The sequence below is a fragment of the Podarcis cretensis genome, assembly GCF_951804945.1.
Source record: "Podarcis cretensis genome assembly, chromosome: 12".
Lineage (NCBI taxonomy): Eukaryota > Metazoa > Chordata > Lepidosauria > Squamata > Lacertidae > Podarcis > Podarcis cretensis.
In genome coordinates, this window is record NC_137181.1 from 1877546 (window position 1) to 1899617 (window position 22072).

At 51.2% G+C, this 22072-nt stretch overlaps 2 protein-coding genes across 3 annotated transcripts; one reads left to right on the forward strand and one right to left on the reverse strand.

The window, feature by feature from the left end:
- LOC307199193 (GTPase IMAP family member 8-like) lies at nucleotides 1-9716 on the forward strand (the record flags this gene model as incomplete). Of its 2 annotated transcripts, XM_079946929.1 has the most annotated exons (5): nucleotides 1-29; nucleotides 1063-1149; nucleotides 4559-4608; nucleotides 6890-7636; nucleotides 9054-9716. In XM_079946929.1, the coding sequence occupies 5 exons, from the start codon at nucleotides 16-18 to the stop codon at nucleotides 9569-9571; spliced, it is 1416 nt and encodes a 471-aa protein (XP_079803055.1). In that variant the 3' UTR covers nucleotides 9572-9716. The 2 variants fall into 2 exon arrangements, with proteins under 2 accessions (XP_079803055.1, XP_079803054.1); XM_079946928.1 differs by lacking the exon at nucleotides 1-29 and having other exon boundaries at nucleotides 995-1149.
- Nucleotides 9717-13101: 3385 nt separating this feature from the next.
- On the reverse strand, nucleotides 13102-20714 carry LOC307199716 (uncharacterized protein; the record flags this gene model as incomplete). Its single annotated transcript, XM_079947694.1, has 2 exons — nucleotides 13102-17348; nucleotides 20435-20714. 2 exons carry the CDS (start codon nucleotides 20712-20714, stop codon nucleotides 16441-16443), a joined length of 1188 nt encoding a protein of 395 aa, XP_079803820.1. The 3' UTR covers nucleotides 13102-16440.
- Nucleotides 20715-22072: the final 1358 nt, after the last annotated feature.

Genomic DNA, 22072 nt, shown 5'->3' on the forward strand with positions numbered 1-22072 from the left:
CCACGTCATCCTAGGATGGAGAACAACAGGTGAGGGGGTCTGTGTATGGGAGAGTCAGGTGACAGAGCTCAGCTGGTGCTGGAAGCAGGAGACACAGAGATCTGTCTCGCTCTGTGCTGGACCCAAAACTGACTTAGGGCTTTCCTGGAAAGCTAATGGGGAGGCAGGATCTGTTGGGGGTGGGCAGGCTATTGCTGTGAGCCCCCCAAGACACCATGGTGTCCACTGACCTTCATTCCTGGGTAAGTGCAGACATTCCTGGAGTCTCTTCCCTCTCAGAGACGGGGATGCAGGAAACAATATTTCAGGTAATAGTCTTTGAATCACGCTGCCCAAAATACTGAATGCTCCCCATGCATGGTGAATAGGCTGAGCGTGATTTCTGGAAAGGTTTGCACCTCTAGCGGTGGAAATCAGGTAGCAGACTTGCAGCATGATTTTGCATGAGTGATGGAGGGGGGGCTGAGATAGGCTTTCCCACCCCCTTCCTTGCCCAGCTGCAACACAACAGCCCTGCAGTGCTGCCCGTGGGTCTTATTCTCCGGGGGTTGCTGCTTTCAGCTCAGATGGAGAGGGACCTGGGAAGGACCAAAGCAATTACTTAAAAAATAAATAGAGACCAACTAAGTTAGTTATTGGTCATACCAATAACTAACTTAGTTGGTCTCTAAGGTGCTATTGGAGTGGGGGGTATTTGTTTGTTTGTTTGTTTGTTTGTTTGTTTGTTTGTTTGTTTTGACTAGGGCAGACCAACATGGCTACCACCTGTAACTTAAAAAATAAATCAATCTCCTAGCCAGTGCACCCTGCACTTTGGGGTCCAACAGGCACCCAAACTGCTGGGGAGAACAGGGCCAGCTTCCAGCTTGTCCTGGGCCTTTCTTGGTTTTCAGAACAACAGAGAATCTGGGATGGCCTTCAACTGGGTGGCTGGATTATAGCAGCTGGCGAAGGCATAGAGACAGCTGCCTGCAGATCTGTGCAGTGCCGTGCGATGACAGGGAGGGAACTAGAGTCAAGGCTGCTCTTGAAAGTGAAACTAGAAAGCATTTATCTCCGCAGAGTTCACAGCACAGAGAGACACCCAGAGAGACACCGGAGAAAGAGAAAAGCCAGCTGGATTCCCTTAGCAGATATGGACAACCTATGGTAAGAAGGTGTTTAATTCCTTTTCATAAACTTTGCTATGGGAGGTGGATTTGTTCAGGGGACACTGAAAATACCCGACTAAAATAACTAAAAATATACAGGTGTAATTACAATGAGCAGGCTTGCACTTCTGGAGCCGGACTGGTTTGAAGCCCCAGCAGCCTTCTGCTCCCTGCTGACCTCCTCCTCCAGATCCAAGGCCAGTTTGGTATTCTGCTGCGAAGCAAGTGAGCAAAACAAGAGGGGAGCTGCAACAAAATGCTGCAGCACATTGTTTGCTTTCGTCCTTGACTTTCAATCCCACACTTCCTCCAAGGGGATCAGGGGTGTGAGCCTGGTTCTTCTAGGCTGGAGAAGTGAACTCCAAACCTCTCTTCCAGAGGCTTTTTGTAGATCAGTAGCTCCCAAAGTGTGTGGCAGCACCCCAGGGGGATTATTTAGGGGGCACTAAGAGAAAATTAGGGACGCAGGTGGCGCTGTGGGTTAAAGCCTCAGCGCCTAGGACTTGCCGATCGAAAGGTCGGCGGTTCGAATCCCTGCGGCGGGGTGCGCTCCCGTCGTTCGGTCCCAGCGCCTGCCAACCTAGCAGTTCGAAAGCACCTCCGGGTGCAAGTAGATAAATAGGGACCGCTTACCGGCGGGAAGGTAAACGGCGTTTCCGTGTGCGGCTCTGACTCTGGCTCTGGCTCTGGCCAGAGCAGCGATGTCACGCTGGCCACGTGACCCGGAAGTGTCTCCGGACAGCGCTGGCCCCTGGCCTCCTAAGTGAGATGGGCGCACAACCCCAGAGTCTGTCAAGACTGGCCCGTACGGGCAGGGGTACCTTTACCTTTTTTACTAAGAGAAAATTGGAGATATGAAAGGAACATTTCGCTCAAAGATTACCATAATAAAGGACAAAAGTGGTAAGGACCTAACAGAAGCAGAAGACATCAAGAAGAGGTGGCAAGAATACACAGAGGAATTATACCAGAAAGATATGGATGTCTCGTACACCCCAGGTAGTGTGGTTGCTGACCTTGAGCCAGACATCCTGGAGAGTGAAGTCAAATGGGCCTTAGAAAGCACTGCAAATAACAAGGCCAGTGGAAGTGATGGTATTCCAGCTGAACTATTTAAAATTTTAAAAGATGATGCTGTTAAGGTGCTACACTCAATATGCCAGCAAGTTTGGAAAACTCAGCAGTGGCCAGAGGATTGGAGAAGATCAGTCTACATCCCAATCCCAAAGAAGGGCAGTGCCAAAGAATGCTCCAACTACCGCACAATTTCACTCATTTCACATGCTAGCAAGGTTATGCTTAAAATTCTACAAGGAAGGCTCAAGCAGTATGTGGACCGAGAACTCCCAGAAGTGCAAGCTGGATTTAGAAGAGGCAGAGGAACCAGAGACCAAATTGCAAACATGCGCTGGATTATGGAGAAAGCTAGAGAGTTCCAGAAAGACATCTACTTCTGCTTCATTGACTATACAAAAGCCTTTGACTGTGTCGACCACAGCAAACTATGGCAAGCTCTTAAAGAAATGGGAGTGCCTGATCACCTCATCTGTCTCCTGAGAAATCTCTATGTGGGACAAGAAGCTACAGTTAGAACTGGATATGGAACAACTGACTGGTTCAAAATTGGGAAAGGAGTACGACAAGGCTGTATATTGTCTCCCTGCTTATTTAACTTATATGCAGAATTCATCATACGAAAGGCTGGGCTGGATGAATCCGAAGCCGGAATTAAGATTGCCGGAAGAAATATCAACAACCTCAGATATGCAGATGACACAACCTTGATGGCAGAAAGTGAGGAGGAATTAAAGAACCTTTTGTTGAGAGTGAAAGAGGAGAGCGCAAAATATGGTCTGAAGCTCAACATCAAAAAAACGAAGATCATGGCCACTGGTCCCATCACCTCCTGGCAAATAGAAGGAGAAGAAATGGAGGCAGTGAGAGATTTTACTTTCTTGGGCTCCATGATCACCGCAGATGGCGACAGCAGCCACGAAATTAAAAGACGCCTGCTTCTTGGGAGGAAAGCAATGACAAACCTAGATAGCATCTTAAAAAGTAGAGACATCACCTTGCCAACAAAGGTCCGTATAGTAAAAGCTATGGTTTTCCCAGTAGTGATGTATGGAAGTGAGAGCTGGACCATAAAGAAGGCAGATCGCCGAAGAATTGATTCTTTTGAATTATGGTGCTGGAGGATACTCTTGAGAGTCCCATGGACTGCAAGAAGAACAAACCGATCCATTCTTAAGGAAATCAGCCCTGAGTGCTCACTGGAAGGACAGATCGTGAAGCTGAGGCTCCAATACTTTGGCCACCTCATGAGAAGAGAAGACTCCCTGGAAAAGACCCTGATGTTGGGAAAGATGGAGGGCACAAGGAGAAGGGGACGACAGAGGACGAGATGGTTGGATAGTGTCTTCGAAGCTACAAACATGAGTCTGACCAAACTGCGGGAGGCAGTGGAAGACAGAAGTGCCTGGCGTGCTCTGGTCCAGGGGGTCACCAAGAGTCGGACACGACTAAACGACTAAACAACAACAACAACAAAAGAGAAAAGGGGGGAAGCAGGGGGGAGGGTGCAAATGACTGACTTTGAAAAGCTGGTGTCACTGGATCAAGTTCATCCATTTTGCTGAATTAGTTAAACTAAATAGTTTTAACTGGGTTTCAGACAAAGGTGCAATTATTTCTTACATGTTTTCTTCCTTAGTGGCCCGTGCAAACCACTATTGTGAATTATGCTTTGGGCAGAATAGGGCAGAGGGCACTGGGGGTGGGTTTACAGAACCAAGTGGAGGGTGGCCAAAGACTGTTATAGCTGTAAAAGGGCAGGGCAAGGGGGCCATCCTGCAGCCTTAAGAACATAAGAAGAGCCTTCAGGATCAGGCCAGGGGCACAGCTAATCCCACATTCTGTTCTCACAGTGCCACCTGGGTGCCCCAAAGTGCAGCCCACAGGCAGGATTCGAGCCCAAGAGCCCTCTCAAGCCTTCTCAGCCTGAAGCCCTTCAGGAAAAAAACATAGAATGGTAGAGTTGGAAGGGACCCCGAGGGTCATCTAGTCCAGCCCCCTGCATGCAGGAATCTTTTGTCCAATGTGGGGCTCGAACCCACAACCCAGAGATTAAGAGGCTCATGCTCTACCGACTGAGCTACAACTGTCATCAGAGGCAGAAACTATGTTGGGAATTGCTAAATATACCACAATCTCTTTGGATGAATATTGTAAGAGGATTGTGAAACATAACATGACATGACATTTCCCTATAAGATACAGAAGGGTATACTTTGCCCACAAACTTGTTCTGTACACAACTGCTTATTTCCCCGGTGAAACGTTAAATGGTCTAACATCTTGCTGGGTGAAAGGCAAGGCCTCTCCTCATTCTTTCTTCTCTTCTCTAGGTCTTGGGTTACAGGATCCTGCTCTTCCAATATGAGCAAGTTTGGTAGGGGTAAGTTTTTCCTCAAGAGTTCCAGAAGGTAATATGCAAAGTGTGGGGTTCGCTAGGGAGGGGTCCCTACGAGGCAGGGGGCAGCAGCTGGGGCGCTAGAAGAGCAAATGACTATCGGACTCTGAAAAGTTGGAATTACTGGATCAAGTTCATCTGTTTCGTTGAATTAATTAAATAGTTTTAATTGGATTATGTGCAAATGTGCAACTGATTATTACCGTTTTGAATTTCGTTGTGTTATTATCTTCCTATGTGTGCCAAGCAAGTTTTTCATGTGTGACATTTTAGTGTATTTCTGGTCTCTGTGGAAGCCGCCCAGAGTGGCTGGGGAAACTCAGCCAGATGGGCGGGGTACAAACAATAAATTATTATTATTATTATTCTGAATAATGCTTTTGATAGGGTAGAGTAGGGAGCACTGGGAATGAGTTTGTGGCCCCCAAGGAGGCGATGGCCGGGAAAAGTTTGGGAGCCACTGATCTATTGCATTAGATAGAGAATTCTCATAATAATAATAATAAATAATAAAATAATGTTACTTATATCCTGCCCTCCCCAGCCAAAGCCGGGCTCAGAGCGGCTAACAACAGTAAAAATAGCACAGTGCACATAAAATCATAGTCAATTAATTGAAATACATTCTAATCAATTCAGAATCAAATTAATGGCAACCATTGGGCTAGAGTTCTGTGAGGATTACCAAAGGAGGGGGTCAGACTGTGCCTTGGCCTGGTGGAACAGCTCCGTCTTGCAGGCCCTGCGGAAAGATGTCAAGTCCCGCAGGGCCCTAGTCTCTTGGGACTGAGCATTCCACCAGATCGGGGCCACGGCCAAAAAAGCCCTGGCTCTGGTTGAGGCCAGCCTAACCTCCCTGTGGCCTGGGACCTCCAAGATGTTTTTATTTGAAGACCGTAAGGTCCTCCATGGGGCATACCAGGAGAGGCGGTCCCGTAGGTCATCAGCAGGACGAAGCTAGTGATCTTCCTGGGGTCAGCTAAAACACTTTTTTCAGGCCACAGACAGTCTGCGAGGGGAGGAGCAGAGCAAAGGCTGGAATGATCTCTGTGCCAATCTCATCTAGCACTGATGAGAAACTAAGACAGAAACGAGACAGATCTCGAATACACACAGCCAGCAACTTTTCCCTGAGTGTGACTCTGGTCAAGGGAAGCGACATAATGAAGTTTCTAAGCTTCGGATAAATCACTGCAGAGGGTTAGAGACATCCATCATTCCAGTTGTGCATCTTTTGTGGGAACAGATTTGGAGCGCATGAACTGCCTTACAGAATCACAGAACCATGGAAGGTTCCCCCAAAGATCCTCTAGTCCAGCCTTTCTCAACCTGTGGGTCCCCAGATGTTGTTGAACTCCCATCACCCCTAGCTAGCAAGGCCAGAGCTCAGGGATGATGGGAGTTGTAGTCCAACAACATCTGGGGACCCACAGGTTGAGAACCGCTGCTCTAGTCCAACCCCCTGCAATGTTCCTATTAACAACACCCACACATTTAGACTCCTAGTTTCAACAGGCCACCCTGCGATATACTCTTACGGTGCCATCACATCACCTCTCAGCTATGCATTTACCGTATTTTTCGCTCTATAGGACGCACTTTTTCCCCTTCAAAAAGGGGAAATGTGTGCGCGTCCTATGGAGCGAAGACGCCATAGCCCCGCGACCCTCTCCTGGCTGGAGACGTGACGCGCGGCTATGGCAGGAGCCTCTTTAGCCGTGCGCCACCTCTCCAACCGGGAGAGCGCGCGCGGGGCTAAAGAAGCCATAGAAGCTTTCCGCTGCTCCCCGACCTGCTCTTTGGGGCTGGTGGTGCGTGGGCTTCCCTCCGCCAGACCCAAAGAGCAGGTCGAAAGGAACCTGAAGCCTGGAGAGCGAGAGGGGTCGGAGTTGAAGGCGACTCAACGCACCTTAAACGGCACCTTGTTTTAGAGGGGGAAAACAAGAGGGGGAAAATTCTCCCCCTCTCTGCGCAGCGCCTCCTGCCGCTTCGCTGATTTTTTCTTGCTCTCCCCCCTCTAAAACAAGGTGCGTCCTATTGTCTGGTGCATCCTATGGTGCGAAAAGTACGGTATTTATTTTTTGCAAAACAGATGGACTCCTTCCATCTCTGCTTACAAGATATAACTTAGGGGGTCCCCAGCCTAGGGCCCCTCCTTCAAAACTACAGGCAAAACACCCCGTACAACCCCCCCAAATCAATAAAATGCACTGGTTTCCTACACAACCTTCGTTGCACCCTCTAATACCTGAACTTTCCTCAACAGCATCAAATCCTGAGAACCAGATTCCGACAGAGAGCAATGAAGTGCGGATTGTCCTCGTGGGGAAACCAGGAGCAGGAAAAAGTGCCACAGGAAACACCATTCTCGGGCGGGAGGCATTTGACGTTGGCATCGTGACGAGATCCTGCCAGTTAGGAATCAGGGAATGGGAGGGAAAGCGGCTAGTCCTCATTGACACGTCTGCTGATTTTGACCTCAGGAGCGGCACAGCCAAGGATTCCCCTGACTCCCAGCACTGCCTCCGTCTATCCAGACCGGGACCACACGCTTTGTTGCTGGTCACCCACCACTGGAACAAAGCAGACGATGAGGCAGTAGAATGGGTTCAGGAGATATTTGGCTGCGAAGCCATGAAGTACATGATTGTCGTGCTCACTGGGGAAAAACTGGACGGCGCATCTTTGGAAGAACATCGATCTCGCCCAGAATACCAACGCCTTCAGAACATGGCCGGTGACTGCAATTTGCAGTGGTTCTCAGTCGACAACCGCAACCAAAACAAGAGGAAGACGCAGGCTGAGAAACTGCTCTCCATGGTGAAGGCCATGGTGAAGAATAACCAGGAGAAGCCCTTCTGCAGGCCTGAAAGGGTTGGGAATCCTACCTTGATCCCAAATGAAAAGGACCTTTCTGGGCACCCACCAGAGAAAGAGAAGCCACAGGAGGCCGTGGAGATTCCAGGAACTGAGGGGTCCGGAGTGGGAGGAGGAGAGAGCCCCCCTGTTCAAAGTAAGCACTTGTGGTAAGGTTTCCTTCCAGCTTCAGCCGATTCCTCCTGGTTTGCAATGAGCCCTACTGTATGTGTGTAAAGTTTTTTTAAGAAAAATAAAATAAAATAGCAAATTTACTTCCCATACAATAGATGCTTTCCTAATCTACCTCTTACTCGTTTCTCTCCTTTCTGGCAATATGTGCCAGAATCGATGTGCAAAACACTTCTGAACGCTTGGAAACAGGACTACAAGGGGGTGGAAGGGAAGAGTTCGTGATCATCATATTCTGTCTCAGAGTGACATCTAGCAGCCCTGGAGGGAATGGCAAGGAATGACATTGAGCACTGTTTTGAAATTAGTAGTAGTTGTAAAGGTAAAGGGACCCCTGACCATTAGGTCCAGTCACAGATGACTCTGGGGTTGCGGCGCTCATCTTGCTTTATTGGCCAAGGGAGCCGGCGTACAGCTTCTGGGTCATGTGGCCAGCATGACTAAGCCGCTTCTGGCGAACCAGAGCAGCACACAGAAACGTCGTTTACCTTCCCGCCGGAGTGGTACCTATTTATCTATTTGCACTTTGACGTGCTTTCAAACTGCTAGGTTGGCAGGAGCAGGGACCGAGCACCGGGAACTCACCCCGTTGCAGGGATTCGAACCACCAACCTTCTGATCACCAAGTCCTAGGCTCTGTGGTTTAACCCACAGCGCCACCCGCGTCCCTTAGTAGTAGTAGTAGTATTTTGTTATTTATACCCTGCCCATCTGGCAGGGTTTCCCCAGCCCCTCTCGGCGGCTTATGGCACATAAACAATTTTAAAACATTAGACATTAAAGGCAGAGGCTGGAGAGAGCAACTGACACCTGCTTCAGGTTTGTTTCCAGGCACAGTTTAAATTCCTGTGTTTAGGCTTTAAAGCCAGTGGTTCTGAGGCTTTTTGGGCCACTGCTCTCTTGGTTCTGTAAACTCATTCCCAGTGCCTCCTTCCCCAACCCACTAAAAACATAATTCAGAATAGCGGTTTGCACCACCTGCTAAGGAAGTGAATAACGCAATGACATTCAAAACAGCAAGAATTAATTGCACGGTTCAAAATCCGATTCCTGTGTTCAGTCAATCAGTCAGTCTCTTTATTACTGTCCATGACCAATAGTCAAACAGAATCTTTGCTCAAATATATAAAATAGTACCAAACAGAACAAAAGAGAGAACTTTAACATTAAAATTAAAATTAAAATTAAAATTATTAGCAACTGTATCGTGCTGTAATAAAGAGATAGGTTGAGCTTTCTGCATCCCATTCTGTAGTTAACTGCTTGGCCAGTTCAGGAAATTCAGGTTGCAAAAGTGACGCCTTCAAGGGCTCTAATCAGTGCAAAGTGTTGTTCCCCATGAGAAGCTTTAGGATTCCTCAGCTCTGTTCTTCTCTTTCCAGCGACGTTAACAGACGCAGCCGTTTCAGCAGAGCAAGAGGAGCTTTGCATCGTCATTGTCGGAAAGTCCGGGGTTGGCAAAAGTGCGACTGGAAACACCATCCTTGGGAAAAAGAGGTTTGACTCCAGGCTTAAAATGACCCCAGTTACAAAGTCTTGCTGGTTAGGAATAAGAGAGTGGAATCGGAAGCAGGTAATTATCATTGACATGCCTGCGATTTTTGACTCTGATGGAGCCAGAAATTCTACTGAGATTGAGCACTGCCGACGTCTCTCCCAGCCCCGCCTGCATGCTCTGGTTCTGGTCGTCCCAGTGGGCCGATTCACAGAGGAAGACCTCCAGGTGGTACAGCGGGTGAGGAAGGCATTCAACAGTAGTGACCAGGAGCGCATGGTGGTTGTCTTCAGCCACAAAGAAAGGTTGCAGAATGAAAGTTTAGACAATTACATGTCTTCCAGTGACAACAAAAACTTTCAGGAACTGAGGGATCAGTGTGGTGAGCGGTTTCAACAACAATGAAACAGGAGACAAGCTTGCAGCCCAAGCTGAGGAATTGCTCTCCATGATTGAGAAGATGACAGAGAAGAATCAAGGCGATCCTAAGATGACAAAGTTGGACAAAGTTGCTGAGGCAAATGCATGAAGAAGATACTCTGGTTTTTCTCCCGCTTGGACTACTGCGCTCTGTGTGGAGCTACCTTTGAAGGTGACTCAGAAACGACAACTAATCCAGAATGTGGCTGCCGGACTGGTGACTGGGGACATTTCAGATGCTTCAATAAATGAAGAATACAGCGGCCAGGGTTTTCACTTCCGCTGCTCACTTGGAAAGAGCATTAATGGATACCTATCCAATTCTGAACCCTTTTCAAAGCGGGGGTCAAAGGCATGGAGAAGGTCATCCCAGGTCATCCAAGGAGGTCCTTCTCCTGCCTCCTCTGCTAAGAACCTTAAGAAGAGCTCTGCAGGATCAGGCCCAAGGGAGCAGTCCAGCAGACTCTCCCCACAACGATTGACCAGATGCGCCCGAATGAAGCCCACAAACAGCATGGACTTTTCCTCAATAACTGGGGGCAGCAATGACTCTGAAGTGTGCCTGCACACGAAAGCTCATACCAATAACAAACTTAGTTGCTCTCTAAGGTGCTACTGGAAGGATTTTTTTTATTTTGTTTCGACTATGGCAGACCAACACGGCTACCTACCTGTAATCTGAATCCTAGCTGCTGAAAGCCACAGGATAGAAATCAGATCCTGCTCCCTGGTTTCCTACAGGCCTTGACCAACCTTCTTTCTGTGGCTCCCCTGTGGGGCTCAGGAGCCCAGTTATGCCACCCCTTGCCTGCAGAGCCGGCAGCCCCTCACCCATTTTCGAACACCCTCCCTTGTGGAGTGATTCCTCAGCCTCCTCTCCCCTCTCCTTGGGAGTCCTCTGGGCAGCCGCTGCTGCTGCCCCTGGTCTCTGAGCTGCCCCCCCCTCACCCCATAGAGAGGTGCCTCCTCACCCTGCCCCACAGGGGCCTAGGACTTGTCTTTTTTATATATATAAGATATTTTATAAGAAGGATGTGAGGGCGATCTGGCTGCGACATCTGTCACCCCATTGATCGCCAGGGTTGATTCGGCTGATCTGGCTGGCTAGGCGGGTGTCCCCTTCCTCCCTCACCGCTCCATGTGCGTCCCTCCCGAAGCTGCGCGCTCGGGGGAAGAGGACGACCATCCCAGATAGAAGGAGTGTACCGTTCTTCGGTCAAGGGTATACGATAGCTGCGCTCCCCTGCTAGAACCTCCAAACAAGGCCTGGGACTTGTCTGTCCATTCCCAACAGCAAGGGCTGGCCGGCTGGGCTCCCTCGCCCACTTGCTTGCTTGCTCTGAAGCCGCCTCAGCTCCTGGAACCCAGCACCCCCTGGCCAGTCCCAGAGGCCCCATTCAACTGGGGAGCTTATAGCCAGGGCTGCTGCAACAAACAGCTGTGCAAGCCTTGAGGAGGCAGAGATGGCATCAGAAGAAGGGAGGGAAGGAAAGAGGGACAGAGGCCAGTGTTGCCAGCGGCACCCCTGGCCATCCTTCAAGGCACCCCAGGGTGCCACGGCACACTGGCTGAAAACCACTGGCTTAAGGCAATTGGTTGCCCATTGTGAGAATGGAATGCTGGACTTGTAGCCATATCCCATGATGGACTTGCACCTTAACAGGATAGGCCCCTCTGTCCATCCTGCTTGCCTTATCTTCCCTTTATTTACCTTCTCTCTGTTACCACCATCTGCGGAGTAGATGCAGATCTTTTCTCTGTGTGTGAAGAGCCTGCCAGAGAGTTGATGTTTTGGTTAAACCTTCTGGGAAGCAGCTGCTTGTTATCTCTTCTGCAATAGTCAGGCCAGGAAGAGCCCAGGCTTCACGTCTTTCTCTTTCTATCGCTTTGTTCTGATGTGGTGTGTTCTGTTCTGTATATAGTGTTAAGAGTTTATGCTTATTTTAAGTTCTTAGTTTAAGTTAAGTCTGATGCAACTGGATTTTTATGGACTCTGCCAATCCTGAATGTATTGGATTTGTGACCATTATGCCTTCCGCAACAGTAAAGCTCTTCTGGTTGAAATATTGCCTCTGGTCTATATTTGGGGGGACTCTGCTACGTGTTTTAAGTTTTTCTAGCTCCAGCAACATTTGACACATCCTCCTCCCACATTCGCTGAGACACCCAGGCAGTTTTCTTTCAGGGTCTCTCAAATGCCACCACTAAGAGGACCATGCAGGAGATATTCTGGCAATGGCCATGTCCCTTACACCCATAAAACTGTTTTGATCCGGAGAAATAGGAGCTTAAGATACGGATACCAATGGGAGGCAGGAACAGGGTGTTGTTAGAGGAGACCCCTGCCCCCATTCCCTTCACAGGGATTGACTGTCGAGACCTCCTGCAAGTTGTACCTCTGTGAGGGGAATATGGGCCTCCTAACTCTTGGCACCCTCAACATGCTACAGTTCCCAATCCTGGCTTCCACCAAAGAACCCTGGGAGGTGTAGGGTGCCGAGTTGACCAGAGACCCCTTCGCAGAGCTACAATTCCCAGAGAGGTTTAACAGTAAATCACCTTTCCCAGGAAAGTCTGAGAGCTGTAGCTCTGTGAGGGGCTCTAGGGCTTCCGAACTCCCAGCACCCTTAACAAACTACAGCTCCCAGAATTGTTTGGGGAAAGCCATGACGGTTTATATGGTATCATAGCACTTTAAGTCTATGGTGTGAATAGGGCCTTGTTGCATGCATATTGTTTGACAAACTCACACAGGTTTCCTGGGCTGGAATTCCCAGTCCCCCTGGGAAGAGGAATTTGTTAAAACCACTCTGGGAGGACAATATAAAGGACCGTCTTGCAACTTTCAGTACTCATAACACAGAATACTTTGGGGGAAGAAGCCATGACTGTTCAGTGGCACTGCAGCACTTTAAATTTACACTGCTAGACTGATGGCTGGGAGCAGCCGAGACCACTTAACACCAGTCCTGAAAGACCTACATTGGCTCCCAGTATGTTTCTGGGCACAATTCATAGTGTTGGTGCTGACCTTTAAAGCCATAAAAGGCCTCGGTCCCGTATACCTGAAGTAGCATCTCCACCCTCATTGTCCAGCTCTGCGGGCCTTCTGGCACTTCCCTCATTTTGAGAAGTGAGGTTACCGGGAACCAGGCAGAGGGCCTTCTTGGTGGTGGCACCCACCCTGTGGAACGCGCTCCCATCAGATGTCAAAGAAATAAACAACTATGACTTTTAGAAGACATCTGAAGCCAGCCCTGTTTAGGGAATTTTTTAATGTCTGATGTTTTTTTCTGTTTTTAATCTGTTGGGAGCCAGCCAGAGTGGCTGGGGATACCCAGTTAGATGGATGAGGTACAAGTAATATAATTAATAATAATAATAATAGTTATTTTTACTGCTACCAATATTACGGCATGGATGAGTTGAGAAAGATGACAGGAAACCATCAACTGGTGAAGAGTCAGGGATCCTCCTGCTCATTTAAGAGAAATCACCACAGCCAGGAGCCGAAGGAAAGGCAAACTTAATTTTATTCAACAAAGAGGATCAAGCGGTTGGGGGAATAAGGTGCATCATCCAAGCACTAGAGTTTTGCATCAAGCGTCTTCTGGGGAGAGACAGCTCTTGGCTCTCACCACAGGCCGGAACCATCCCTGGGGAGTTGACCCACGTTGCCCTGAGGGGCAGAGAGGTCTCGCTCTGGGCCAATCTCTGCTCTCCAGCCACCATTAATGCTGCGCGCGTCCCGTCTAAGTGGTCGTCATCTGGGTGTCTGGAGAGGGCGCAGAAGGAGGGGAAGGATATTCACAGGGGACCCAGAGGGCAAAGCGACAAAGGTTCGACGTGGCGTTCTTCTGCAGAGGATGCTGAGGGGTCAGGGAGAAGCGGGGAAGGGTCTCTCTCTCTCTCTCTCTTTTACACACACACACACACACACACACACACACACACACACACACAGGATTCGACATTTTTCTCAAAGTTTCAACCTGAGTGACTATCTCCCAGGACTGTCTTCCCCCAGTAATTTTTAGGTTTGGGGAGAAAAACCAGAAGGCAACTTCCATCCCTGCTTTCTCCAGGCAGGACAACACTTTTAAAATTGACCTGGGTTGGAAATTGCTCGTTTTCACAGCACATTAAGATGATCCTTCTTTTTTGCAAAACCACATCGCCATGCCAGTTCTGAAAAGGCCACATCAGCAAAAACAAAACAAAAACCACTTTTCAATGTTGCCGTTTGCCTTTTAGAGAAAGAAGAGGCACCTTACAGATTGCTGTACGTGAATAAGCCAGGAGTTTCTTGTGATGGGACCATCTTGGGAGGCCGGTCATATGACGTTCCCAAACGTGTCTCTGCAAAGGGAAGGCTGCTTCCTTCTCCCATCCATCTTCTGGGCCAGCAAAGGAAACCTTCAGCAATGTGGTAACACTCCTGAGCTTGTTTTGGACTACAACTCCCATCGTGCTGTGCTGGCTGGGGGCTGATGGGAGTTGTAGTCCCCAAAAAAACTCAGAGGGCACCAGGTTGCTGAAGGCTGTGCTGAATGGAGACCCCTGGCCAGCCATATTGGATCACAAGATATTTGACAACCACCACCTTTTTTTGCAGTTGCAGAAAAACAGCAAAAAAGCGGGGGTTTACCAAGGACCTAGTGAGTTATATTTGGACGCAAAATGTTCCCTGGTGGATATGTGGACAAGCTCACCTGTTTACCAGGACCCACCCCTGAAATAGGTTCTCATCTCACACATCAGTTAGGAAACCTTTTTTTAACCTGTTCTGACCACCCAGCAAAGGACACTGAGCAATACCATATCCATTCTGCATCAGGCACACGGGGCAACCCCTGAGGTCCCATCAGGTCCCAACACCATGAAGGCCCTGCCCATTATCATACAACACTTCTCATTCAGCCAAACCATGAATGTGCCCAATGGCTTGGCACAGCCGCTGCCAATCTGGTGCCCTCCAGGTGTGTTGGGAGTACAAATCCCATCAGCTACCTGTCGGCAGAGCCCAGCACACCTGCAAGGCATCAGGTTGCCAAAGTCTGGTGCGGCGCTTTGGACTGAAACTTTGGATTGAAACTCTTTAAGTGATCGGTAACATGCCATGTGCAGATCTCCACGGAGATAAATAACACTTGTTTTCTTTTCTTTCCGAATGCTGCTGCAGTGTGCAACTTCCACAAAGATCTCCGCCCGTCGTGCACACTTTGAAACAGGAGTGCTTAAAAACGCTTGAAACGTACATTAACATGTTGAAGGCTCAAGTTAAGCCTTGTGTAACAGAGAAACTGAATGCAGGAGAACATCCACACCGTAGAAGACAGAGTCCATTCCAGGGAGGGAACGACAGAGCTCAGTGGCTTGACCCTTTTGCAGCCACTGGATACTAACCTGGTCAGGGGAGATCAGCCGGGGAAGCCCCCTCAAAACAGGGTTTAAGGATGAGAGACCACCCCCTCCCATAACTCAAAAGCACGAAACAGGCGTATTTCTCAATCAGATCTTCGGAGCTCGCTTTTGCCAACCTCGCACAACCCAGATGTTTTCGACTCCCAGCAACCCTAGCTGTGTGATGCTGGGGTTTCTGGGATCACATCTGGGCCTGCTGGGGCCAAGGAGAGGCTGGGAGCTCAAAAACATGTGGAGGACACAGCCTCAGTGAAGGCCACTCTAGTGTTTTATGGAAGTTTCTCTCCCGGCTCAAAACCATCCCCAAAATTCAGGGCATCTAAGTGGTTTCAGAACATTCAAGTTTTACATTCACTTCTTTTCCCCACATTAAGCTATCCAAAAAGAGTCCTTTCATGATCTAAACTCCCACATGGTCTTTTCCTTCCGTGGATCTGGAAATCAGGCTCTGGAAACCCGAAGCTCAGTAGAGGACGTTGCTACAGCTCTTCAGAATTCCTCTCTCCTCCAAAGACGTTTGCCAGCAACAACCGGCAAACACATCCACCCTCTTCCATGGGTTCTCTGGCAAATGTGTGGGTTCTCTGGTACATAGTGCAATCGCTCCGCCTTCCTCCAATGTGTTTAGCAAGACGCAGCTGTCAACAGAAGGTTCTCCCCTGAGCTGCAGGTTCAAATCCACAGGAAGATGCACGGTGGGGCAAAATCCTCCGCAATCAAATACAAACTCCGTGTACCCCCATTCTGTTCCCCCGGCAACCCCCGAGTTTGTGTCGACTATCTTTGGCACCAATTTCAACCCACCCAGCTCCCCAAACCAGACGACTCTTCGTCACTCTGCTGCGGGACCAAAAGAATAGGGAAGGCTGTAGCTGGACATGCTGCGTGGATCTTAGGGGAGGGCAGGAATTAACCACCAAACAGGGTTTGGAGAAAATAAACCTGGGTATCCGTACTTGTAAAATGGAAAGCAGAACATAAACGCTGGGAAATCCCAGAGCGGAGGTAACGCTGCGTGGCGCAATGGCTCAGAACGGGAACTTAAGAGGGGCACAACGTCACGGCCCAAAATGGAAACCAAACCATGGCACGGCATGAGAAAAATCCCACCTATGAAGGTTCAGGGAACACCCAAGCTTGAAATGCAGCCGCTGTGTAGAAAACGGGCTTTTGCTTCAGAAGGGAAGAGGGGTCCCCAAGCAACACTTCAATGCCCCCGGCTGATGGGAGTTCTTGGAGCGGTTATGCTCCATATCCCAGGTAGGGCAAACGCTGCCCTGCTGAGAGGGCCTTGACCTCCCCTTCCCAGGCATTATCCCAAAGTCCCCCAGCCCCTCCGTGCTCCCACATCCCAAACAGGTCCGCGGCCGCCCCCTTCCCCCTCCGACCTCCCCGCCCTGGTGAGGCCCATCGGAGGAGCAGCCTCGCCCTCAGCCGAGCGCCTCCTGCCCCAGATGGCTCTTTCGGTGCGCGGCCAGGTTGCCCTTCTGCGCAAAGTTCTTCCCGCAGGTCAGGCATTGGAAGGGGGCGTCTCCCGCGTGGAGCCTCTGGCCAGGGCTTGTGGGGGCCTCCTTGGGGCGCCTCCGGCCCTCCTCGCCCTGCGGTGGCAGCGGCCTCTCAGCCTGATGGTGGGTCCTGCGGTGGCCGGCCAGGCTGCTCCGGCGGCCAAAGGCCTCGCCGCACTCCTGGCAGGGGAAGGCTGCCCCGTTCTGGCGGGGCTTCTGCTGGTGCTTGACCCGCAGCGGCCTCTGCACGTCGCCCTCCTCGCTTGGCGCGCGGGGCCTCCCCCGGGTGTGCATCCGTGGCGGGGAGGGTGCCCCCGGCTTCTCCTGGGCAGGGGGCCCGCAGCTGCCTTTCTGGCGGTGGGCGAGGAGCAGGCGCTGTTCCCGGAAGGTCTTCCCGCAGACGGGGCAGGAGGGGGCCCCCTCTGCGCCACCGCCGTGCACCCTCTGGTGGGTCAGGAGGTTCTGCTTGAGGCTGAAGCGCTTGCCGCAAACGCCGCAGCCGAAGGGCTTCTCTCCAGTGTGGATCCTCTGGTGGATGATGAGGTTGTGCTTGAGGGTGAAGCCGCGCCCGCACTCGGGGCACACAAAGGCCCGCTCGCCCGCGTGCTGCTGCTTCTGGTGGCGCAAGAGGCTCAGCGGGTGCGGGAAGCTCTCGCCACACGCCGCGCATTTGTGCTCCTCCTCCTCCACCTGGCTGTGGATGACCAGGGCGTTCTCATCCCCGGAGCCCTCCTCCCAGGCGGGGAACGGGAAGGGGTTGTCACCCCCCGGCGGGGAAGCCTGGTGGCCCCGGGCAGGTAACTCCTTGTCTCCCTCCATGGGGCCCTCGCTTCCTGGAGGGGGACAGAAGAAAGAGGGAAAGCACAAGGAAGTTATTTCATTTTAATTTTTTCCCATATTTCATTTCACTTTTAATCTGCATGCCACCTTTCTCTAGGACAGTGGTACCTCGGGTTACAGACGCTTCAGGTGACATACGCTTCAGGCTACAGACTCCGCTAACCCAGAAATAGTACCTCGGGTTAAGAACTTTGCTTCAGGATGAGAACAGAAATTGCGCGGCGGCAGCGGGAGGCCCCATTAGCTAAAGTGGTGCTTCAGGTTAAGAACAGTTTCAGGTTAAGAACGGACCTCCAGAACAAATTAAGTTCTTAACCCGAGGTACCAATGTACAATGGTACTTCGATTCCCAAGCGCCTCTGTTGTCGTATGTTTCTGTTCTCAAACGCTGAATATCCGAAAGTAAATGCTTCCATTTTCAAACGTTTTTTGGAACCCGAACGTGCGACACGGCTTCCTCTGAGTGCAAGAAGCTCAGTTTTTGAGCGTTTCAGAGGCCGAATGGGCTTCCGGGACCACTGTATTACACACAAGGCGGTTCACAAGCTGCAGAAACCACAATGATCACACCCCTTATAACAATCTGGCCCGATACAAAAAGTGTCATAATGAAAAACAAAACTTTTTAAAAAACAGCTTATGTCAAATAAAATAATATTCAATAATAAATTAAGAGTAGAATAGTACACAATAAACTTAAACATCTTCAAATAATATTTAAACAGAAATTCACTCTTAGTGATTACAATAATTTCCAAGCTGTAATCAATAAAAGCAGAAAGTCTCAGTGCATAAAGTAACACAATACAAATTGAGAAGCAAAGACACACAAAATTGTGGTTTTTTAAAAAAATATCCGTGAGCTCCTCTCTTCTCAGCTGCTTCTGCGGTTCCTAAAGTCATGGCCTGGAAAAGGCTCTCAGGGCTAGAGGGTGGGGGCAAAGAGGTGGAAAAAAACACCGCCTGATGAAGAAGAGAAAGTCTCTCTCCCCTCACCATATGATTTTTATTGCTGTTTTAAAAGTATGAGAAAAGGCACCAGGAAAAGAATAACTATAATAACGCAGGCATCAAGGCAGTTATGAAACATGAGCGCAGCAGAAAAGTTTCATAGAATGGTGGGGCTGGAAGGGGCCCCCCAAGGACATCTAGCTCAACCCCCTGAAATGCAGGAATCGCAGGTGAAGATTCCCTGGCAGACAGCCAACTTCTGTTTCAAAACCTCCAATGAATCATAGAATGGTAGATTCAGGTAGGTAGCCGTGTTGGTCTAACACAGTCAAAATAAATAAAAAAATTAAGAAATTGTCCAGTAGCACTTCAGAGACCAACTAAGTTTGTTCTGGGTCTAAGCTTTCGTGTGCATGCACACTTCTTCAGTGTGTATCTGTGCTGCTGGCAGAGCTCCAGTCCAAAATACATTGGTACCTCAGGTTAAGTACTTAATTCGTTCTGGAGATCCGTTCTTAACCTGAAACTGTTCTTAACCTGAAGCACCACTTTAGCTAATGGGGCCTCCCACTGCCACTGCGCCACCGGAGCACAATTTCTGTTCTCATCCTGAAGCAAACTTCTTAACCTGAAGCACTATTTCTGGGTTAGCGGAGTCTGTAACCTGAAGCGTATGTAACCCGAGGTACCACTGTAGCCGAAAGGCAGCTGACAAAACCTCTCCAGGTGTAGTCAGGGGTCGAGATACCCAGCCAGCTGGCATTTTCCCAGCTAACCCAAAACCTGGATTTCGGGGGGCAAAGTAAACAAGATAATGTCGAACGCAAACAAGGCCAGTTACATTCCAAAAGACTCAGAGAGCTTCTGCCAGCCAGAGCAAGCACCACTGACTGACCCAGAGAGACCCACGTGTTCTGACTCAGCACAAGGCGTCAGCTCTCTAAATCCCAGCAGCTGCACCTTCAAGGGACCCCTGGCCCCCACCCTCACCCCCCCGGCCCCCCAGGCTTGGTCAACGCTCCTTTTCCCCGGGCGGAAGGCAGACCTCGCAGGGAGGGCGCTGCCTGCAGGGGAAATTGTGCCAAAAGCTGCAGGGCTTTTGCTGAACCAGCTCTGAGTCAGAGAGCGCCAAAGCTCCCTCCTTAAAATAATGATATATATATATATTTTTATATATATATATATATATATATGCACACACACCTGCCCAGACAAGACTCCTCCAGCTTCCACACAACCTGCCTTCCTCCCTTTTTCCCAAGGGGGGGGGGGAATAAGAGTGTGATGACGTCAGCCAAATCACAGCCTCACCTTAACTCCGGGGAGGGGGGAGAAGAAACTGCAAGTCCCAGAATGCAGCTGGGCAGCTCTACCTGTGCGGCTGGATTTGCAGCCCGGCCTCCGCGGGGCCTGCAGCCTTGGGGGCTTTTTGGGTTTTTGCAAGGGGAGCTGTGGAAGATTCCTGCCGGCCTTGCGCCTTCTCCAATGCTTTGCAAAGCGGATCCTGCTTGCCAGTTGCAGATGCACCACCAAAAAAAGGGGGGGTGCCCAAATGCACACCGTGCAAGAAACAAATCCGCCCCCCGGGTTCTGATTGATTGATTGATTGATTGATTTGCAAATTCGGGGGGAATTGGGGACCCCTGGCCGGCGCGCCGGAGCAAAAAGGGCCCCTTGCCAGGGCCAAGGTGGCGCGGGGAGCCGGTGGCAGAGGCGCCCGCTGCTGCTGCTGCTGCTGCCGTCCTCCGCGCGAGGCTGGAGACTGGGCGGAGGCCGGAGCGCCCGCGGGGCCGGATTGCAGCGAGGCGCGGGCCGCGGGGAAGGAGGAGGAGGAAGCGTCGCCGGCCGGCCACGTGCGCCCGGAGAGGAGGCAGCCCAGGCCCGAAAGGAAGAAAGGGAGGAGGAGGAGGAGGGGAGGCAGCCTGGGAAGAGGAAAACTGGGGGGGGGGGTCCCTCTGCTTCTATCCAACACCCCCCCCCAAAAAATAGGCTTGCTCCAGATCGCCTCCCCCACGCTCCGTTCACACGGCAGCTGCGAGGAGGGGGAGACTGGTTGCAAAGGGGTGAGAGAGGAAAGAGGGGGCGACCTCTCCGGGTCCCCCCGTTCCCCCCCCCAGCGATGCCTCACCGTGCCCGGGCTGCTGCTGCAGCTGCTCCTCTCCGGCCGTCCCGATCCCCCGCATCGGCCGCCGCTGCTGCTGCTGCTCCTCCGCTTTGCACGGGGCACTGCAGGCAGGATCCGGCCCGCAGAGGAGGGGAGGGCCGGCGCTGCCTCCCTTCCTCGCTCGCCCGCCTTTTATTTGCTGCGACAACGTACCTTTTGCAGCAGCAGCGGCGGCAGCAGCCCCGCGCTCCTCCTCGGCTTCTCCCAGCAACGGCCCCGGCGCGCGAGGTTGCTTGCAAGACATCCCAGGCAGGCGGCGGCAGCAGCAGCAGCAACTGCAACCGCAGCCTCGGGGAGGTGCCACTTCCTGCAGCTGCAGGAGAAGCCGCGGCGGCTTCTGGCAAGAGCTCTGCCCTCCCCGCGCCGCTTTCCTCTGCTGCGCTGCGCCCGGAGGAGCGCGCCGAGATGCCTGGCGCCCAGCCGCGGTGCCAATAGAGCTCAGTGGTGCCACACGGACCGGCAGCAGCAGTGGCTCGCCAAGAGTTGTGCCGCCAGCTGTGCCCCAGCCCCCTAAATATTCTAGTCCTCATGGTCCCGAATAAAAGGTTGAGCTATTAAGTCAGACCACTGGCCTCTCCTACCAGGAGATGCTGAGGTTTGGACTTTCTGCTTGCAAGGCTCTACCACTGAGTTACGGCCCAAGAGCCCCCCTCCCCATGGAACTGGGGGTGTCCTCAATGCCACACAAGGCTATAGGATTGTAGCCTTGGAAGGGGCACCCCAAACATCTATCCCACCCACCCGCTGCAGTGCCATATTGAGGCTTTGTAGGATAAAGCGATCTGCAAGTCAGAGCCAGGCAGTCAAGAGCGAGGCAGTGTGGGGTAAGGGTTAGAGCAGGGGTCAGCAAACTTTTTCAGCCGTGGGCCAGTCCACTGTCCCTCAGACCTTGTGGGGAGCCGGACTATATTTTTTTTTGGGGGGGGGGAATGAACAAATTTCTACGCCCCACAAATAACCCAGAGATGCATTTTAAATATAAGGACACATTCTACTCATGTAAAAACACGCTGATTCCCAGACCATCCATGGGCCAGATTGAGAAGGTGATTGGGCCGCATCCAGCCCACGGGCCTTAGGTTGCCTACCCCTGGGTTGGAGTGTTGGGCTAGGACGTGGCAGGGACCACGATTCGAATCCCCAGCTGGCCACGAAGCTGGGTGGCCTTGGGCTACAGCCGCTTCCTCCCCAACGAAGCGTGTGTTTTGTTTCAGGCTTCAAATCCGAGCGGAAACCTTCCTGTGTGCGACTAGGTGAAGTGTTTTGTCCTTGTCCTTGACACAAGGGAGCCTGAGCAGATTCGGCACACCGCCCCCCTCCCTGCCATCTGCCGGCTCTGCCAGGGTGCAGCGCCGTCACATGAGCCGGGGCTGCTGATCCGGAGCCTTGGCTCTGGGGAGGGTGGCCTTGGCAAGCGGGAGGGGGACTGGGCTCCTTCTCTCAGGGTGATGCAAGAAGCAGAGGAGAAACAGCATCTTCCCAGCAGCCCCTTCTCCGGACAGACAAAATAAAGTCTTTGTCTGCCTGTTTGTTGCATTTATTTCTCACTGTTCCCCTTGCTGTGGCTTATCCGCTTCTCCCTTCTCCTCCTTTAATTCCCAC